The sequence below is a fragment of the Pseudorca crassidens genome, chromosome 6, assembly GCF_039906515.1.
Source record: "Pseudorca crassidens isolate mPseCra1 chromosome 6, mPseCra1.hap1, whole genome shotgun sequence".
In the NCBI taxonomy this organism is placed as follows: Eukaryota; Metazoa; Chordata; class Mammalia; order Artiodactyla; family Delphinidae; genus Pseudorca; species Pseudorca crassidens.
Window position 1 is genome coordinate 74,444,419 of NC_090301.1, and position 21,959 is coordinate 74,466,377.

Sequence of the window (21,959 nt, forward strand, 5' to 3'; positions counted from 1 at the left end):
TTACTTAAGGGTTCACTCTTGATGTTGGACATTCTGTGGTTTTGGACAATGTATCATCACGACAGTATCACACAAAGTATTTTCATTGCCCTAAAAATCCTCTGTGATCTGCCTATTCATCTCCCTGCATACATCCCTGGCAACCACTGATCTTTTTACTGTCTCCAAAGTTTTGCCCTTTCTGGAATGTCATATGGCTGGATTCATACAGTGTGCAGCCCTTTCAGATTGGCTTCTTTCACTGAGTCATACGCATTAAGGTTCCTCCGTGTCTCCTCACGGCTTGATGGCTCATTTCTTTTTAGTGCTGAATGATGTTCCATTGTGTGGATGGACCACAGTTTATTTATTCATTCGCCTGCTGAAGGCCATTTTGATTGATTCCAAGTTTTGGCAATTACGAATAAAGCTGCTACAAATATCCATGTGCAGGTTTTTGTGTGGACATAAGTTTTCAGCTTCTTTGGGTAAATATCAATAGGTGTGACTGCTGGATCATATGGTGAGAATATGGTTAGTTTTGTAAGAAACCACCCAACTATGGCATTCCAAAGTGGCTGTGTCATTTCGCATTCCCACCAACAATGAATGAGGGTTCCTGTAGCTCCACATCCTCACTAGTATTTAGTGTGCTTATGATTTTGATTGGTTGTGCTTATAATTTTTTTTTAATTTATTTATTTATTTTTGGCTGTGTTGGGTCTTCGTTTCTGTGCGTGGGCTTTCTCTAGCTGCAGCTAGCGGGGGCCACTCTTCATCGCGGTGCGCAGGCCTCTCACTGTCGCAGCCTCTCGTTGCGGAGCTCAGGCTCCAGACGCGCAGGCTCAGTAGTTGTGGCTCACGGGCCTAGTTGCTCTGCGGCATGTGGGATCTTCCCGGACCAGGGCTCGAACCCGCGTCCCCTGCATCGGCAGGCAGATTCTCAACCACTGTGCCACCAGGGAAGCCCTGTGCTTATAATTTTGATTTCTCTTTGATTGATATTCATCTTAAGGTTTCTCTAACCTCTACCAGTTTCTCTGGCCAGCAGTTAATGTAAGCAGCATTATGCCAATAAAAAGCTCAGCGATTTAAAGAAACCTGGTGCTGTATTTCTCTTATTACGCCAAACAAGGCTAGGTCTATTTCAAATATTTTATATCCTGTATGGGGGTGGGGGGGAAAGAAAGAGGTATAATAGATACTAAAGACCTGCTAATGTGTCAGGTACTGTGATCATTATCTTGTATATTCTGAACTGGTTAGTGCTTGGCAGGGGAGAAAAGCCTGGGAGTAAAGTGACAGTATCCTTACCTTATAAAGAAACTAGAGTTCTGGAAACTTTCATAACCTGTGCACAGTAACAAGCTCACCAAAACCCAGCCACACTTGCTTAACAGACACATTCAGGGAGCTAAATATCTTTTCATTTGAGGAACCATTAAAATAACCCCCAAAGTAGATCTTACTTTGACTAGATATAATCATGCCATTATTTTTTTGCTGCTGCACCAATCCTATCTTCTAAATTTGGGGTCATTGGTACTACCAATCAAAAGACCCTTGTTTACTAGGATCTCTTACAAATAATGTATTGAGAGGGAGAGACTGAGAGTAAAACAATGTTCTCAAAATTCCTATGGATTTTAACTTTCATACTTCACTTTGCCTCGCATTAGCATAAGTAGTTTTCCTCACAAAGGTGGTACATAGGTTTACTTATAATTCAACTCACCTAATCCTATCAACTCACTAACATCACCACTATCGTGGTTTTCATGTTCCCTTCATTACCATGCATAACAAAGTAAACTATAGCCTTTAGTAATCCACTCAAGGTACAGGCTGTCTCTTACAAAGTGAGAGGCTATTTTGCAAAGCATGAAGATCCTGTTGTTAACAAATATTACTACATCATTGGCTTTAGGAAACAATAAGTTTAATTGTATTCCCCTTCAAGCTAAATTCTGATTTACCCTCAAAAACCAGGTTTACACCCCCCCCAAAAAAACCAGAGCTTTCTAAATTGTTTCACCATAGAACTACAACAAATAGTGTTGTATTATATATTCATTAATTTATCAAAAAGACTATATTCACATAACTTTTTAGGAACATATCACCATATAAATCAAGTCTGCCATAAATTATATAAGCTTAAATAGAAAAAAAAACCACAGTGGGAACTTCAAGGAATTTATTACTTACAACAGGAAGAAAGTTTAAGCCAATAATTGGTGTTGTCTACCTTGTTATTGGCTCATCTTCAGATCAGGAATCAAGTAGAAGAGAAAACAGAAGGGTGTTTGTGTGACCGTTTGTAGCCATTCTCCTACAAGCTCAGATGAAGGACAGGCCATTTGCTACTAAACCTCAAAGTCTTAACACGGTATCCCTGAACCCAAGGGTCTCCAAAGATGAGAGCAACTTTCGTGCTCACTATATATTCATACAGTTATTCACACTTTATGTTCATATCCCCTGGGAATAACTAACACTTTTGGCAAGTTTACTATATTCCAGGAATTCTCCCAGGCTTTACTGCTCATCAACAGTCCTATGAGGGAAGTAGCACTGTTCTCCCCATCTTGCAGATGGGGGAAGAATGAGGCCTAGAGAATTTAAGAAAATTGCCCATAGTCACTCAGCTGTTCAGAAGCAGAGCTGGGTGTCGATGCAGACAGCCTGCAAAGACGCTCCAAAGATCGTGTTCTCGTCCTTTCTGTTACGTTGCTATGAACAGAACATCGACGAGAATCTCTCATTTCCTTGATTCTAATAATATCACTCCTCACACTGAAGAGAGATTCCCTGCCTATGCATGGTGCAGAAAAGAAGAAAAAAACATTCACATCTGGGCTTTGAGAAAGCTCTCTGTGGTTCTCAGGCTTCACCTCAGAGCTGGCTCCCAGAGCCCACCACACCTCCAGAGTGGGTAATGGAAGGAACAGTTTGAGCACGAGAGGCCCACCCTCAGCCCTAAAGAGATCTTTGTTACATCAACCACACCGCTGGGGTTAAAAAGGAGCCCACACTGTTACACCAGTTTCCAGCTAGGACCTAGAAGGTATGAAAGAAATGTGGAGTTTAAAATTTTTTCAAGTTTCCAAAAAAAGGCCTTCAGTGTCTAATGACAAGACAAAAGCCCGAGGCAGCCCTCAGTTAAAAGTTTGCAATCCTACCCTAGTTTTGCCCCCATTCTTCCCACCCCCCTGAGGAACCCTCCTGCAGCCCTGACTGTAACGCTCTCCACCACTGTTCCTTGCTAAGGTTTACCGCCTCCGAAGCTACCCAGGGCCCTCTCTCCTAATTTAAACTCCATTCTCCCACCACCTTGGAATTAGAAAAGGAAGCTGTCCCATGAAGTAACACTTCCCTTTCACTAGATAGTAAGGAGAGCCGAGAAAAGCAAACTGTCCCGAGAGGAAGACTGGATGTCTTCTAGGTCCCTTCCAATGAAAAGTTTATTATTAAACAGACCTATACTAAACAGTGAATGACAAATACCTTACTCTTGAAAATCTGCACACCACTGCAGGGGTGTTTGCTTGCTACATCCCTGGTGGGATTTAAGATAGTGCTGGGGAGTTTATATCCCACTACACGGCCTCCTGTTCCTTGGCATACAGCTGGTCTGGGGAAAGGAAAAATCAAGAAGGCTTTGTGGAAACTTAGTCACCTACATGTGGGTGAGGAAACAAAAAGAGAGGGAAAATGGAATGAATAGGAAGCCTTTCCAAGACTACTCAAAAAAATCCTACATGTATCACTGGAGGGGGCCTGAAGTGTGGATGTCATTTGTGGTCACAAACCTCCTTCCCTGCAGGTGGACACAGTCAAAAGAGGCCAACATTCCATTCATCTTTCCCCCATCAGCTTCCTCGCTGGAATTGAAGATTTAGGTTGCCCAGCTCCAAAATATAATAATAATAACAACAACAATAACAACAGCTCTCTCCTTAGGCCATGATCTCCATCCTTTCTAAATCTGACCTTATCTCCAAAGAAAAAAAAATCTCTAGGCCTCACTTGGGTCAACAGTGGAGACTCTTCACCACTGAAAAACATAACATAAATGTTAATAGTATGCTTGCATGAAGAAAAGCCACACCATGAAGTAAAGTGGAACAAAAAAATCTTTGCTATCACCTCTAACCTCCAACCTGCCCACAAGAAATGCCAGTCTTCACAAATGTCTCTATTCCCTCACCTACGGTAGCTTTTATTCAAGCAACTGAGTAAAAGGTAAGTGAACCACATCTTAGTGGATTTCATTGTGTTTTCCATTTAATTAATCAAGAAAGTATATACAATAGTTTTCCTTTTATTCTTTTCCCTGCAAATACAAGCTAATTTAAAAGGGTTCTGTGAGCTGACCTAGCAGCTAAACACTTACAGCACTATCCCGTCACCAAAGGTGCTGAAACAACTGACCAACTTTTACAATCAACCCGTTTGTATTTGGAATACGACCTCTGCCTGTATCTTAGGAAGGAAGCTTTGCACCAGGAATATCAAATGAGCACAAGCTAGGTGCCAGGGGATGCAGCGCTTCGAGTGCAGGAATGCCAGCAAAATGTGCCTCAGCTTAAAAGTCAGCAGACAGTTTTCTCAGCCATCAGTACCTGGGGCTTTCAAAACCAACTTATTCTTAAAGGAGGACAGTTTATCAGTTGGAATCATTTCATAAAACTGGAAAAAAGATAAAAACACAAGCCAATACTTTAAGTATTGCTCTCAAGAAAAACAGAGCGTGCCTAGTCACATTTAAGGTCACAGCTTCTGTAAAATGTAGCCAAATAATGGGTGTCAAGGGGCAGTTTTTTTCTTGACTATTGAAGTCGGGAAAATTTCCTCCCCTAGAATGGCTCTGATTGGCAGATATTCTCTGAGAGAGGACAGCTGAGGCCTGTGGTCATTTTATGTCAATGGCTCAACTGAGATGGTCTCCTCCCCCCTCCTCACACACCCCTCTCTTTTTTGCCAATCCCTATGGTTACATCCAAAACTGCTACCCAAGATACGCTCACGGCAGTGGCTTAAAGGGACAGGAATCACTGCAAAAAGAATACACACACTTGGGCATATGTCTTATGCAACTCATTGATTGAATATGCCTATGGTGATTTTTCTCAAAAGAACTTGTCAGATTACAATTATAAATGACTTGAAACTGCTGGTATCTGTTTCGTTTGGCTATTAGGGTGGTCAGGATGTCTAACTTAGGAAGGAGAAAATGACAAAATGTCCCAGGAATCAACAGACCTTCATCTTGCTTGATTTTACTGACTAAAATTAACCCCTAACTTGATGGATGGGAGGCAGTATCAACTGCTTATTCTATTCTGTGAAGAAGAAAAGTCAAACAACAACGACAACAAAATATATTTCTGAAACAGTATTCCCTAGGTTCAAAGTTAAGTTATTAACTCGGAAATAGAACATGCTTACTGTTGTTAACAGACATGAACCATGTACAAATTTAGCAACAACTTACCATACTAGACATCGTGACCTTTGGCACTGGCACTATCCAATATCGTTTCAGATACCACCAGTAAAAGATGGCAGAAGTAATCTAATCTGTTAAAGTCCATGTCCCCAACAGAACTGCACTTCTAAGATAGCCTGAGCAAAACCAACAGCTTTTCACACTTACTTTTAAGGAACCAAGGAAACATTTTAAAAGAAATAGTGCATCAAGCATGTTCAGCAGGTGAGAATGAGCTTCAATAGCAAGTCAGTAATACCTGCAACATGTATACCTAGGGAAACCTTAAGAGTAATGTGCTCACAGTTAAGAATGAAAAAAACAAGCACAACCTGTTCAATATCGTCCATCTTTAGGAGGTAGCACTAGAAATTAGCTTCTTTTTTATTTATAAGCCAGCAAATTGGTTCTTCTTAATATGTGTTTTTAACGTGGTATTTCCCATTCAGGACATGGGACTCCAAGCAACGTGGCTGGCTCCACCACCATGTAGCACAAAGAAACAGAAAAAACATGTACAAGACAGCCCAGGCAGGGCTTAAAGGTTCTCACAAAAATGTGGGATGTGACTAGTTCATAGAGAGCCCAGCTACAAATAGCTTCCCAAATTCCTTCACCTCCATCTTTGAATTGGGAATGCACCAACCAACTGGTATCACAAAATGCCCTAATGACATAGGGAAGGGGGAACAGGAGATTAATACTAACTACTGAGGTTAGTATTTCAAGCCTGAAAAGAACAAAACCATTCACCAAAGTTATTTCCTGGCTGAACTATGGGAAGGCATAGTTGTAGTGCAAAGGGGAAAAAAAAAACAAAATGAAAATAAACTGAACACTTTAAATTATTTGGAAACTTCATACCAATCTCATTTTCATAGCTTTCTCCCACTAAAAATTTTACCCAATATAAAGTAATAATACTACATAAGTAACTAAACTTTTCAGAAATAAACCCAAGATTCCGAGTTGAGCCTTTTGTATAGGCTCTTTCTTTTCCATTTCCTTTCTCAGCTGCCTGCCTTCTAATAAGACAAACTCTTGGCAGGAGCATAGAAGGTATCCAGACATTTGGATGAATTAGACAAGGAAAGTATAAATGAATAAACCCTGGCACTCTGAAATGAAGCAGTCTTTTAAAACCAAAGAGCCAAAACAGAGGCTAAATAATATAATGCTTTCTGACAAAGAAATTTACTTTTTAAAAAATGAGATATACACAGTTCTCAAGGATCATTAAGGCAGTATTCTAAATTAGTGTCTTTTTCAGATCAAGCTGAGACAGTAATTTCTAAACAATACCATTAGCCTACACACGCCCCATACGCAGTTCTTTAACAGATTTGTTTCATATTATAATCAATACATGTACAGTTACTTACTTGCTTCCTTTTGTAATGAGCAAACTGAGAAAGGCCTAGGACAGTTGCAAGAGCACCTCCTCCAACAAGAATAGTCCCTTTCACTGCCTTTTGAAATGCCATTTCTTAGCCTACAGAGACAAAAAAAGAAACAAAAAAGTTATTTGGGATTTTTATCACACAATAATCCAGAAACAAAAAGAGACTGCCTAGATTATGAAATTATGTTAAACTAGAAAAGAAAACACACAATAAGGAATTTGTTAACATACCAATTTGTATACCACAATTCAAAAACAATACACAAAAAAACCAAGAAACTGACTTTATAAAATGACCATCCAATAGGAATTAAAGAAAGAAAAATTCAGAGACAACTGAGGTTATTTACATGGTATAAAGTCAAGAGAGCGGTGAAAAGAAATGGGTACCTGACAAAACTGCATGCTGTACTTGCAAATTTGTTCCACCACTAATCCCCTCCACAAAAAGAACTGGTGGAAGTCTTCTGTCACTCAACAGGACAATGAACCTCATGCCTGCCTTGGGTTCTCTGGCAAGTGTTGAATTCCACTCTGGTAACAACTCCCTTCCTGAGTTTTCCCCTTCAGAAAGAAGCTCTCGCTAAAACCAAAAGCCAATACATTTACATTTCTATCCCTGGAAGAGTCTACACTTTACAGATAAAAAGTAAAAGAAAACCATGCCATGATCCTTCTACAAAATGACAGATATAACACTGCTATCATTCCTTTCATTAAGGGAACTTAAAAAAAAAAAAAAAAGGTTTCTTCTAGCCAGAGTTGCATGGCACCAAAATTTCAAGGGGAAACCCAGATCAAGCACTCCTTCGTGCTCACTGTATATTTCTAAATAAAGTCTTGTACTGTGTTAGCTCTTGACTTTCTTTCTTCTCACTTGTTAAAAAAAAAAAAAAATTCCACTATTGGATTGATGGAATTTCTTAATTTTTTTTTTTTTTGAGGACTTAAATAGTCTAACTTTTTCAGAAGCCAAAAAAAATAAAATAAATAAAAATAAAAATTCCAACGAAAAACATCTTACTCCCTTTTATTCTGATAAACAAAAAAAAAAAAAAAACAAAAAAACGATAACACTGTGTGATCACCTAAAAACAATTCTAACTTAGAGTTGATATTTAGCAATTTGACCTGCCTAAGTCTTTCACTTACAAAAGCAGCTGGCACACCCATGTGTTACAGGGAAGCCACTACCCTACTTTCCTGAATGGGTGGAGTTCTGACCTGTCTGGACAACATACCTTATGCTTTACAGATATCTCACAACTCAAATTATTTAATATGAAGTCAATTTTAACCTAGGATAGTAAAAAACATATAGTATCTCAATGTAAATTATGATACAGTTAAAATGTTTGAGTTCAGGGACTTCCCTGGTTGCACAGTGGTTAAGAATCCGCCTGCCAATGCAAGGGACACGGGTTCGATCCCTGGTCTGGGAAGATCCCACATGCCGCGGAGCAACTCAGCCTGTGTGCCACAACTACTGAGCCTGAGCTCTAGAGCCCACGAGCCATAACTACTGAGCCCCTGTGCCGTAACTACTGAAGCCCGTGTACCTAGAGCCCGTGCTCTGCAACAAGAGAAGCCACCGCAGTGAGATGCCTGCACACCGCAACGAAAAGTAGCCCCCACTCGCCGTAACTAGAGGAAGCCCACGTGCAGCAATGCAGACCCAACACAGCCAAAAATAAATAAATAAATTTATATATTAAAAAAAAAAAAGTTTGAGTTCATGTTGACTGAATAGAATCTATTAGCATAACTATCCTAAATCAAAGAATTTCAAGTGCAGTTGATAACTCTGACTCTACAGAAAATCCATTTTGGAATACTATAAATTATATACTAAAATAAAAGCTGGCATTTCTTAAAATTTTATTTTTCTTCTGATCTCATTCTTTTCTGACAAACTCCTAAATTCTAAGACTCATCTTTATTTTTAAGATTCTCACCAGAAAAATATTTCACATGCGTATGTTCTTTACTGCTGGAGGTCTCGTCTTTCCCATCCCTTCTCTGAATCAACCATCCCCTCTCCCCCAAGTTATGCAAAAGAGTTGGTGTATGTTGGCTGGGGCTTCCATTCATCATTCAGTCAACCCTAAGAAAAACCTAACGTCCACGATTGTTCTGATGGTGAAAACCGCAATTGAGCCAACTTGGAAGGCACCCCTTTGTCACAGCTCAGCATCACCATTCCTAGTACTGCTATAAATGTTCATATGGGTGCCTATCGCACAACAGAAACCCTAGCAGCCCGGAGACAGCATGCTATCCCCTGGCTAACTGGGCTTCCCTGACAATTAGAGACAGAGAATAGAGACCTAGTTCTAATTACCTGAACAATGCCTGTGCCCACCCCAAATAGATGGTAGCCTGGCAATCCCTTGGATGTGAGTTTTGCAGGTGGTTGACTTTAGCTCAGTATCATTCCTTCTGTCTTGTTGATAATGTCATTGATGACCTCACAAAGGACACCACACATCAGTATAGCTAACTGAGGGATGTCATACAACACAGTCATAAAGTGTCTCAGCAGAGGTGTTCATTCAGCCAGTTAAGTTTGGAGCTAGTTTTTCCAATTGTGTAGCTCCCTACATTCCCTGCTCACCTTATTATATTGCCTCAATTTGATTTTCCTGAAACCAAAACTTGCTAAGGAGGATATCTTCATGGATTTTCTCAATGAGCCACAAATACTATGGAAGAACTGCATTGACATATTATTTTGCAGAGTTATTGATAACATTGGCTATAATAAAGTTTCTTTTTTCAGTATTTTCATAAAATAACCTACGCTTAAATATTATTATTTCTATTGTGATCAAATTTATCCACAAGATAATCTAGCTGGTTGTAACGAATAAATCACTCTTACAAAAGCACAGAATCAGTCGGCTTCACCTGACTCTCCCAAGATGATGATGATAATGATCATCATCATCATTAATGTTATAATGACAATAGTTGCCATTTATTGAGTTATTTGCTAGGTAATGGGTACCATGCTTTTAATTCTTTATATATATCAGCTCATATCACCCTCACAACATCCTAATTTCATAAAAGAGGCACTTGCAGTTCAAAGAGAGTAGGGGATTTGTCCTAGGTCATTCCCTAGTAAGTGACAAAGCCACAGCTTAGTCTTTGCTCCTAATCACTAGGTGGTTCTGCCCTGCCTTTGCTCTGAAAAGCCAACCTCTCCCCAAGAGCCACACCATATTTTGCTATTACTCAAGAAAGCCCTATTCACAAGCAGTCACCCAAAGTGTACAGTCCCTTGGCATTAGGTTTCTCTAAGGCAATGAGGAAGACTCTGACAAAATATCTGCTAGTAACCTTCTGCCAGATGATGTAAAAACTTTGTTCTAACGTTGACAGAAAGAAATGTAAAACCAGATTAACGTTAAACTATGTGCTGTGAACTACTTATACCCACTTACATTCCATTATAAGGAAAAAAGTTTTCACAATGATGACAAAGAGGAAAAGATTGCTTCCTTCTACATAAAAGCTACAACCAGGAAGTTAGCAAAGACTGGGAATAAAAATGTCAATAAATCTTTACCTTTTGCAACTAAAAGTATGAGAAAGTCAGAGGTAGAAGAGAAAACCAGAGGTAGAAAAGGAAACCAGAGGTAGAAAAATCAACTAAAAGTAAAATTAGCTTAGTTATCATAGCCTGATGTCTATGTTAAATAGCCTGTGAATAAATCACGTATACATTGACTCAGGACTGGCTCCTGCATTTGCACAGACCAATGCCAGCCCTCTAATTCTTGCAAGGAGAACACCAGGCAACTAAATAAAACCTTAAACAAAGTTAGTCAACTAAATATATCTGTGAGTTTATCAACTGCTCTCAAGGGGTTTGCAATCAATTTGGAGGATTAAATATCAAAGTCTGTCTTATAACAGTCTTATAACTAGTTGTGCTACACTGAATGTTACTAATACTCTCATAGACAGAAGACCCTGAATAGCCAAAGCAATCTTGAGAAAGAAGAACAAAGCTGGAGGCATCTCAATTCCTGACTTCAAACTATATTACAAAGCTATCATAATTAAAACAATATGATACTGCCATAAACACAGATACATAGATAAATAGAACAGAATAGAGAGCCCAGAAATAAACCCATGCATACATGGTCAATTAATTTTCAACAAAGGAGCCAACAATATACACTGGAAAAATGACAGTCTCTTCAATAAACGGTGATGAGAAAACTGGACCAGCCACATGCAAAAGAATGAAACTAGACCACTTTCTTACACCATACAAAAAAATCAACTTAAAATGGATTAAAGACTTAAATGATAAGACCTGAAACCATAAAACTCCTAGAATAAAGCATAGAGGGTAAGCACCTTAACATTGGTCTTGGTGATGATTTTTTTTTTTAATTTGATACTAAAAGCAAAGACAACAAAAGCAAAAAAAAAAAAAAAATGAGTGGGACTACATCAAACTAAAAAGCTTCTGTACAGCAAAGAAAACCATTAACAAAATGAAAAGGCAACCTAATGAATGGAATAAAATATTTGCAAAACATATATTTAATAAAGGGTTAATATCCAAAATATATAAAGAATTCATACAACTCAATAGCAAAAAAAAATTCAATTTAAAAACAGGCAGAATGACTAAGTAGACATTTTTACAAAGAAGACACACAAATAGCCAATAGGTACATGAAAAGGTGCTCAACATCAATAATCATCAGGGAAATGCACACCAAAATCACAATGAGATACCACCTCACACACACACATGCACACAAAGTGAGGTAAGTGTTGGCAAGGATGTAGAGAAAAGGGAACCCTTTTGCACTGTTGATGGGGATGTAATGAATGTAGCCACTATGTGAAAACAGTATGGAGGTTCCTCAAAAAATTAAAAATAGAACCACCATATAATCCAGCAATTCCACTTCTGGGTGTATATACAAAAGAAACAAGATCACTATCTCAAGGAGCTATCTGTACCCCCATGTTCATTCCAGCATTATTTGTAATAGCCAAGACATGAAAACAATCTAGGTGTCCATCAATGGATGAATTGATAAAGAAAATGTGATACACACACACCCCAACACATACACACACACACACACACACAGAGGAATATTATCCAACCATGAAAAAAGAAGGAAACCCTGCTATTTGCAATAATATGGATGAAACTTGAGGGCATTATGCTAAGTGAAATAAGACACACAGGGAAAGACAAATACAGTATAATCTTACTTACATGTAGAATCTAAAAAAACCCCAACTCACAGAAACAGAGAAGAAATTGGTGGTTGCCAGAGACAGGGGGTGGGAGGTGAGAGAAATGGGTGAAGGTGGTCAGAATGTACAAACTTTCAGTTATAAGATAAATAAGTTCTGGGGATGTAATGTACAGCAGTTGCTAAGAGAAGAAATCTTCAAATTGCTCATCACAAGGAAAAGAAATCATAACTATGTGAGGTGATGGATGTTAACTAAACTTACTATGATAATCATTTCATTTTATATATATATATATATACACACACATATATAATGTTATATATGTTATATAATCATTATGTTTTATGTTATATAATCATTATAATGTTATATAATCATTGTTTTATGTCTTAAACTAATACAATGTTACGTGTCAATTTTATCTCAATAAACCTGGAAGAAAAAGAAAACATTTAAATTACAGCCAAAAGAAAGAAATAGCTCAAAGTGGAGATAGGGAATCACGGTAAAGCACTATCTGATAACCATTTTCATCAACCAGAAGATATAGCGCAGAATAAAACTAAGATGCTATTTCTCCTTTGTTCTATTCTAACTCAAGCACTGAGTTATCATGCCCTCAAAGAAAGAAAGGAATCACTAAATGGACAGTGATTATACTTCACCTGAATTTCTGTGACTTGGGTTCCCTCAAAATGAGTGGAAGGGCTGGAAGGGTTTAGAAATAAAGCAGGCTGTTAAATTACATTATTTACTAAACCATGTCGATATCAAATTGAAAAAAAAAATCGGTGACTATCCAGTCAAGATGGCACAGTGAACTTATGCTTCAGCTCATCCTGTATGCTCTAAATGCACGGTAATGACAAAATAGGGAAAAAAAAACAACAAACATAGATGCACATACATGCTCTGATAGAAAAGAAAACAAGGTACTATATCATTGCAGTGAAAAGAGATTAATTCTCACTAAATGATTAAAGAAGGTTTCAGAAGACAGGATACTTGAAAAGCCTCTTGAAGAAAAAAGGATTTGGAGGGGAGTGAGTACGGGCAGGTCTGGATTGAGAAAGATTTGGAGGAGAAAGAGAACATCATGGTAATGTTCAGGAGGCATGCAAGTTGTTATCTGGTTTGGCAGGAGACGATGTTCATTTGAAAATGAGGTTTAAAAAGAAGTCCAGGGCAAGAGATAAGAACATTCTGTACATGTGAAATAAGATATTTTTCTATGATATTCCGTTGGCCATGAGAGCTGAGATTCCAGATGAAAGAAACAAGCTTGCTTCATCTCATGACTTATGAAGAATGTTCAAGTAGGTTTTGGTGTTGAAGCTTATGATGAAGACTGAGGGACCAACTGGAAAGCAATAAAAGAGTCCCCACATGAGAAGACGAAAGCCTGGTTTAGGACAACACTGAAAAGTACTAATGCAGACATTGATGCTTTGCAGAAATCTCTAATGACAGCACTCAATTCGAGACCATTACAGAATCTGACAAGTGATTACAGAAGGAAACAGGAAGAGACTGATAGTCATAAGGGGCTTTAGCCTGGGTAACTGGGGATTTGCCCCAACATTACAACATTAAGAATCAGAAAGAGAAGCAAGTTTAAGGGAGGAGAGGAGTTCATTTGGAAGCAAAAATATTTAAGATCTTGACAGAACACCTAAGGAGAGAAAACAGCAAACATATAGATAGAAGGGTCTTAAACTCACAAGAGTCGTCATAGCTAAAGCTATGGTGTGAGGAATTTTCTGCCTAAAACTGACAGATGTACCTGCTCACAGTAAAATGTACTTATTGCCAGCAAAACAAAAACTGGACTTGCCACTTCTCAAAGTTTGCTGACCCATGCTTCTAGCTAACCCTGCAACTTATCTGGCTCCACAGGATTCTTGGCTGTCCTTTTAGGACTCTCATTATCGATAGAGTGACTTCGACAATGAAGACAACCGCTCAGACCCTATCTTAAATAGTTCCTGAGCGCTCACCACTTCTGCCGTCCTCCTACTCATTGGTAAGGCTACGCTAACATTAAATCATGCATTTAGATGACTTAACCACACACTTGAGAATTTAAAACAAGAAATAACCACCCACTGGAAACGGCTGGGGTTCCCCTTGGCAACTACTCATAAGCAAATTTATTCCAGAACAAAAGCACACTTCCTGGCCCCGGAATTCTCAAAATAGAGTCCTCAAACTCCTCTCCCTGTCTTGCAGTCCTAGCTTCTCTCTTAATTCAGCATAAATAAAAATCTATCCAAAGAGATTTATCACTCCTCTGTGGAAGGATCCCTTCACTTCTACAAAAACTCTCCTATCCTCTGATCTCTTGCATAGAATCAGCTATTTCCATTTTAACCTCCAGGCTCTCCATTAATTTAAGAAAAATTGAGACTTCTCAGGGTTTTGAGTCTTATGCCAGCACAGATGCAAACATATTTCTTTCCATCCCTCACAAGAATTATCAGTGTGGGTGCTGGGGAGGAAGGAGGATAGCTCAAAGATAATTTTCAGAAGAGTCATTTCAACCACAAGCCTTGTCCCTGGAACATGTGTTCTCTAGCAAGATATAAAGGCATTCCATGACCCTCTGATCACCTACACTGAGAACCCAAGATGAACAAGGCATTTAAAACATAAAACTCCCAGAATGTAACCTAGATGTAGCATGTGCTACTTCACTCAGCCCTTTACCTAAGCAGATGCAGGTCCAAAGGTAGGAAGACACTCCTTACGCTTCAGTTGTGCAGCCACCCCCCTTGTGGCTGTGCATGGAAAGCCTCCCCCTCATCTATTTTGAGTCATGACACTCCGTCAAACCCACAATGTTTGTGGGTTGGCACAAGTCAGAGCGCAGGGCCTCAAGATCCACCTGCACACAAGTTCAGTGACTTAAGGGAGAAAGTTGCATGAATCTTACTAAATAAGGGTGCAGGGCCTCATCAGAGGAAGTCCTACCCAGAAAGTCATGGAACTTGACAGCAAGTTCACAGCAAAATGGAAGAACAGGGAGTGAACGCAAAAGCACCTTCCCACCCAACTAGTTTTAACTATAAAAGTCAAGGTTTTGGGGGTGCTTTGAACTAGGCATGTTTCAACAAAGCAAACCCTTTATTCTTCCAATTGATGTGATAGCAAATGTTATGCATACTTTCCTATAAGAAAGAACATCACAGTTTAGGCACACCGAGCCTAAGCCTGATCAAGTGCTTACACAAACAAGTACCGATCAAAGCACACCAAGTACTACTGCCTCTTTCCCCGAGGTTGACTTTATAGAGGGGAGAATGATTAGCGCTCTGCCTACAAACGCATCCTCCCCAGCCAAGCAGAGAGGAACTTCTGCACACATACATCTTACACAGCAGCATGTGATCCCTACAGAAACACAGAGTGAGCCCTCAAGCATGCTTTTTGAAAGCTGTCAGACATAAATGAACAACAGTCAACATCAGAGGCCCGTCAGCCTGTTCTCTGCAAACAGAGAGGAGCCCTAGTCCATAAACTGAAATTGAATCATTCTTTTTTTCAGTTGCTTTAAACATTTTTGAAAAGGATTTAGACCAAGTCCCGATAGAAAATGGACCTAAGGGTCATCCACAAAAGATTATCGCAATGGAAATAACTGAATGTATCAAATCCTGAAAAAACAGGAGACGCTTAAAAGTGTCTTCACCTTCCCTAGGCCTTCCTTAATAACAATGATAACAATTTACAGCCTACAGTTGTAAAAATTACATACACTGAACAGGATATCAAAGGACAAACAAAAAGATCTTTCTGAAATCATTGAGAAAAGCATTCTCCTGAAAAACAAGATAAATGAAAGGACCATGTAAAAGTCAGCACAAAACTTATAAATGTAATGAGTCCGCAGACTCTGGATGCCCCAAATTTTGGCCTGTGGCTGATGAGGAAGCTCAGCAACGTAATCACACATGGCTGGCACAGCATCCAAACCCTAGCTTGGTCCCTGTCTTCCACACACTATCCAAAAGCCACACTGCTTTAGGGAAGGGCAGGTTCCATTTCCAATCAATTTCCCCAGGAAATCCCTTGCCTGAAGGGCCCAACCCAAAAGATAGAAAAAAAAAAATCTCAATGACTGGAGAGCATTTTAAGAAAGACAAAAGAGACAGAATCGGGCAACAAAGAGAAAAATGAAAGAAGACAAACACTGTATTTGTATTGGTCCACATAGCTTCAAGCCAGAAGGTAGTTTGGAAATGATTCCTACTAGTCACTCTGGGGCACCTTTAGGTCAATTATATCATTTTAGAACAAACACAACACACAGCTACAGATGAGGAGAGAGAGGTTAGCCCAGGACCATCCCTCAGGCTCAAAGGACAGCAGGCGCCTGGAAGCTTGACAGAAGGAGTTGGCACAGAAAAGGGCTGCGCTGGTTTCAGAGGTTCAAATCAGACTTTAAGAAATGTAAGCCAAGGCACCCCCCCAAAAAAAGAGGAGAAAATAAAGTCAACCATTTAAAATGAGCCAGTTAGAAGCCTCTGTTTATAAAAATTCAACTCAAACATTATCACATGAATTCTTCTGGTGTAATTTTTGTTTTCTTTTAAATTTAATATGCAATGCCACAACCAATTAAAGCATTTACTTCCCAAAGTCCTCCAAAATAAAAACGTATCAAAAGGAAAGAAGGTCCCAGAGGAACAAGAGGATACATGCTCACACTCTAACTGTCGTTTATTATGTAAGACTCAATTTTAAAAAAATAAATAGGGTTGCCAAGGTAACTTCCGTATTATGTATTTATGTTTTCTGCCATTTCTAAAATGCATACCAGTACTATAAAGTCACAGATTTGACCCTTTTCTCTTATTTTCATAAGGCTCACTCTAGAATTACAAGAAATCAATGAAGCCCATCTCAACTAATAATAGATTTATATTCATTAAATGCAAATGATCATAGTTTAATTCATAATGGAATGATTTCCACTGTATTTGCTCTCCATAGAATTGCTATTAAAAATCATGAAGAACTATAATTAGTTCATGCAGGTGAACTTGTATTCCATTTTAAAATCATTTTAAAACTGAAATTAATATATATTCTCTATCATCTTAGATATGTTAATGGGTTTTTGTTTAAAGTTGTAAAATCCTATCAGTGATTTTCCATAAAAATATATGTCTGCCTTCTTTGTTTACCATATGTAATTTAAGGTAATCCTGAGAGGCATAAAATAAAATGCCCCTTATAAGAGAAATTCTGGAGCATTCCTTCCCCAAAATGCCCACCCCTTATAAAGACACAAGTCAGGTTACGGAATTGAGCGGATAGCATGCCAACTATGAAATAATAAACTTGCATTTATGTATCAACTAATAAGAAATGCCTCACTTAAAAAGAATACAGCAGACAATGAAAAAAGCTTTAATTCTGTCTTGAAGAAGAAGAAATGTTACCAGTGAATCACACACAAAAATAATTCTTTAGGCAAACAGACCACACTAGTCCTGTGATATTTTTTTTTTTTTTTTTTTTTTGGCTGCGTTGGGTCTTCTTTGCTTTCTCTAGTTGTGGCGAGCGGAGGCCACCCTTCGTTGTGGTGCGCGGGCTTCGCCTGTTGCAAAGCACAGGCTCTAGGCACGCGGGCTTCAGTAGTTGTGGCACACAGGCTCAGCAGCTGTGGCTCACGGGCTCTATAGAGCAGGTTCAGTAGTTGTGGCGCACAGGTTTGGCTGCTCCGCGGCATGTGAGCTGTTCCGGGACCAGGGATTGAACCCATGTCCCCTGCATTGGCAGGCGGATTCTTAACCACTGCGCCATCAGGGAAGTCCCAGTCCTGGGCTTCTTGCAGTCTTTCTGCCCCTTTACTAACCCTATTGTTGGGTTAGGAAAATGGCTCACATTCTTCTAGCAGCATAAACCCCCTTTTTTTAGATTTGACTTTCTGTTATAGAGTCTACTTCAGTAATTAAGACAAGATAAAACCCTTTACTTTGTTATAGAATAAACTGCAAATCAAATAACAGAGCTCAAAATATCTGCCTTTACACTAAAATATATCAAGCCTCTCCTCCGGATTTATTATAAACATAACAAACCCTTATAAAGTAATAACAATCATGGCTGTTGACTACACATCCTAAAATGTTCCATAAGAAAACATCTACTTCATTATATAAAAAGGGTTTGGGTGCTATAAAATAGTGCACAGGCACTGTGAATCAAATGAAAAGGTTTTTAACACATATAGATGATAATGAACTTTAGTCAAAAGAAATATACCCTAAGAAAATTTCAATTAATTTAGCATGTTCAGAAAAGGAAGTGTTTAAGATAATTAAGCTTCTATTTGCCTGGATCTTAATCAGAGATCTGTTTTGTTGTTATCCAATATCGTATATTTTTAAGAAATATGGCATTATGAATTAGGAAAAACTATCTACTAAATATAGGAATTATTTAAGGCTCAAAAAAATCTTAAAGAGAAAAGATCATTTTTCCAAAATCTCTTTTTTTTGAATAGCACAGATGTAGAAGGTTTGAGAATCTGCCTTAGAATGTTATAAGCACAAACAAAACTTTGAAAAACTGGCTTTTTTTTTTTTTTTACTTCAAAATGCTGATGCCAATTGAGTTAACTCAGCTTTATTCGTTATTTTTATCACCAAATACAAGGAAAATGTACCAATTCTTTCAAAAGTTCCAGTAGCAATTGCATTATATATGTCATTAAAAATGCATTTTAGGAAATACTTGTTGAAGATAGTTTGTGAAATCTGGGCTCATAAAAAACTATGATATAATTTTTATGATAATTAGTTATAGCACAATAATTTCAGTTAATTTAATTTACTTACATTGTAAATAAAAAAGTTCTAAATTTAATTACAGCTCTATTAATGCATAAGACATCGTTGGGAGTTATAACAGAGACCAAAAAGTATATGGGGTGGGGAGACCATTTATTCTGCTTCCTTGAGCTGGAGAAGATCCCCAGGAAATAAAGGTAACCACTTTTTACATCGTGTAACCACTTTTCCCCTATAGCCTGCTGAAATTTGCATTTAAAATTCACTCCCCTACATATCTAATAATCCATTGCATGTATAAATCTAACTATCAACAAAGGGTCAAATTACACACAAAAAGCATAGATGCAAAGAAAATCTAAGATGTACTACAACAAAATAATCATATTTTATATTATTTAGCTTAGTGATGACACTCCCTAAAAATGTCTCACCCTTAAGGAAGTAAGAATCAAACAACAGGAGAGAAAGACTGCAGTAATTCATATTTCTAACAAAAATTTCTTTCAAAATTATGGAATACATATCATACAACAGTTGGTAAATGCTCCATCCCCTGGCCCCTCAGAAAGGAGAAGAAAAGATAGTAGGGTCTTCACCTATGCAAAAGTAATAAACAAAGCTGTATTTCCATCTCAGTCATCTTGGCTAAACAGTCTTGGTCATAAGATCTTATTCTCCCCACTTGAATGAGGCATCCTCTCCAAGCCTCTCCTTTTTAGATTTTTCTTTTCTTCTTTGAAAGGACGGGCACACACCCTAAGTGGAAAGCTTTCAAGTACTAGACTATAAACAAGTCTAGTCACTGTGCATGAGATACTGTGTACCGACATTACATAGCTAATACCCTAGCATCTGACGGTCTAAAATTGAAATAGCATGCACAGATCAAGGGTTCTACTCAATATTCTTGCTGAAACTGTCACCCCCCAAACAAAGTACACACACACCAAAAACCTCTATATTCTTTTAATTCTTGAAATACCATATTAAAAAAGAAAATCACCCGTGGGTATTCTAGAAGGAGAGATTAAGGAGACTCGCCTTGTAATTCCATCTATACTACTAACTTGCTTTGTGATTTCAGGCAAATCATTTGAATTTGCTGATCTTCACTCCACCTATAAATGAAGCATCTTTGAAAATGTCCAGATCTATTTTAACTTTAAATTTGTATTATTTTATGGTTTTTCTTCATTCAGTAGGTGCAGGGGGAAAAAAAAAACCTTCTGCACTAAGCTTGGTATTACCTTAATATCCTATTTATTTAGCAATGTTGGATGATTAAGGCTTGCATTCATTCTTTCATTCAATAATTACTTACTAATCATTTAACATATGCCAGGCACTAAACATACAACTGAGAACAAACATAACAAAAATCCCTGCCTTCTAAGAGCTTACATTTGAATGGAGTTTATAGTTGTTTTTTTTTTAAGTCTAAACTATTTTGAATTTAAATATTTCAAAAGTACAAATCACACTTTGTGTTCTTAAAAATATTAACCAGGAATTCAATGATTGATGACTTGGAGCCATCCTTATATACATTAGACTATGCTGCTAGGGTAATGTCCTCAGGAACAGTTGAATACTATTACCTCGTTACTCAGTGGCTCCAAACCACACTGTTCCCATTTGAATCCTTCCTGTATCTGCTTTATAAAGTTTTCCTGGTTCTTCAAACTATCCGGCTGATGGTAATTTTCCCTTTTGATCTTTGGGCTCTCCAGATCACTTCTAACTTGTTACCACTGTGGTCAGAAAAGTGAGAGCCAACTTAGCTAAAACTGTGTTTAAAACACAAATAAACAGGGTTTCCCTAGTGGCGCAGTGGTTGAGAGTCCGTCTGCCGACGCAGAGGACACAGGTTCGTGCCCCGGCCCAGGAAGATCCCACATGCCGCGGAGCGGCTGGGCCTGTGAGCCATGGCCGCTAAGCTTGCGCGTCCAGAGCCTGTGCTCCGCAACGGGAGAGGCCACAACAGTGAGAGGCCCGCGTACCGCAAAAAAAACCCAAAAACAAATAACTCTGAGCAAGGCAAAAGGAGCAACTCATTAGCATTCTAGCTTTTGGATTTTCAACATTCTGGCTGTATTTATTCAAGGGCCTTTTTCCCCCTTCCTTCCTTTGTTCTAGGTCAGTGGATCTTCCCAGATGTCTTACCAGAAGTTTATGGTACACAGCGTGGATGAAACAAACTACACAGGTCTCCGATGAAGATTAAGAATTTCAAGCCAGATACAAGCACATAGTCCAAGATAAGAAAAAGAAAATTCTTATTTCATTTCTGCCTCATCTGAACAAATTCACATTACATATATGAAAAAAATATGGCAAAGCTGTATGCTTCTGCTCTAGAAACAACTAGAACCTTTTTTCTGTGCTCTCTTGGATTTAAGGAAAATATTACAGATAAATGGGCCAAAAAAGAAGCTATCTGCCACTCTTAAAAAACTTCAAAATTCATTGTTGGAAACTGGTTTATGAAAAATGCACTTACCATTGGTGAGGGAGAGATTAAAATTGTACACTCTAAGAAAATAATGAAAGCAACAGTTCAACAAAACTCAGGGAAGTATCACTGAAGGAACTACTCAACTAAGGAAGATGAAAAGAGGAGCGTTCATTCCTACAACACAGATTCAACTCGGATTGACTGAATGTCTGCTATATCCTCAGCATTGTTCTAGGGGCTGGCAAGTTCTCTGCTCTCATGGATTGGGGGAAACAAAAAATAAACCTATAAACAAATTTAAAAATTGAGTACTTTGAAACTGACAAGTGCTACGAAGAACAAAATTAGGTTGGAGAGTGACTGGGGGCAGGAGGGATCTACTTTAGATAGAAAGTCCAGGCAGGTTATTTGCCACAAACGTAATTGAGGAGGAAAAGCCAGCCACACAGGGATCTAAGAGAAGGGCCTTCTACACAGAGGGGACAGGCATACAAAGACACACAGCAGGTGTACGCCTGGCCTCCACTGGACAGTGTAGGGGCAGCACAGTGAATCATGTGGGCAGTGGGTTCCAGATCAGGTCAGAGAGCC

The 21,959-nt window shown here is 38.5% G+C and overlaps 1 protein-coding gene across 5 annotated transcripts in view; it reads right to left on the reverse strand.

The window, feature by feature from the left end:
* Positions 1 to 21,959, reverse strand: part of GPD2 (glycerol-3-phosphate dehydrogenase 2) — a 201,097-nt gene that overhangs the window by 91,151 nt on the left and 87,987 nt on the right. For all 5 annotated transcript variants that reach the window (XM_067741881.1, XM_067741880.1, XM_067741879.1 and 2 more), the window contains exon 2: positions 6,853 to 6,962. In XM_067741881.1, the coding sequence (XP_067597982.1) occupies positions 6,853 to 6,954 (102 nt within the window). In that variant the 5' untranslated portion in view covers positions 6,955 to 6,962. The remainder of the gene's footprint in view (positions 1 to 6,852; positions 6,963 to 21,959) is intronic.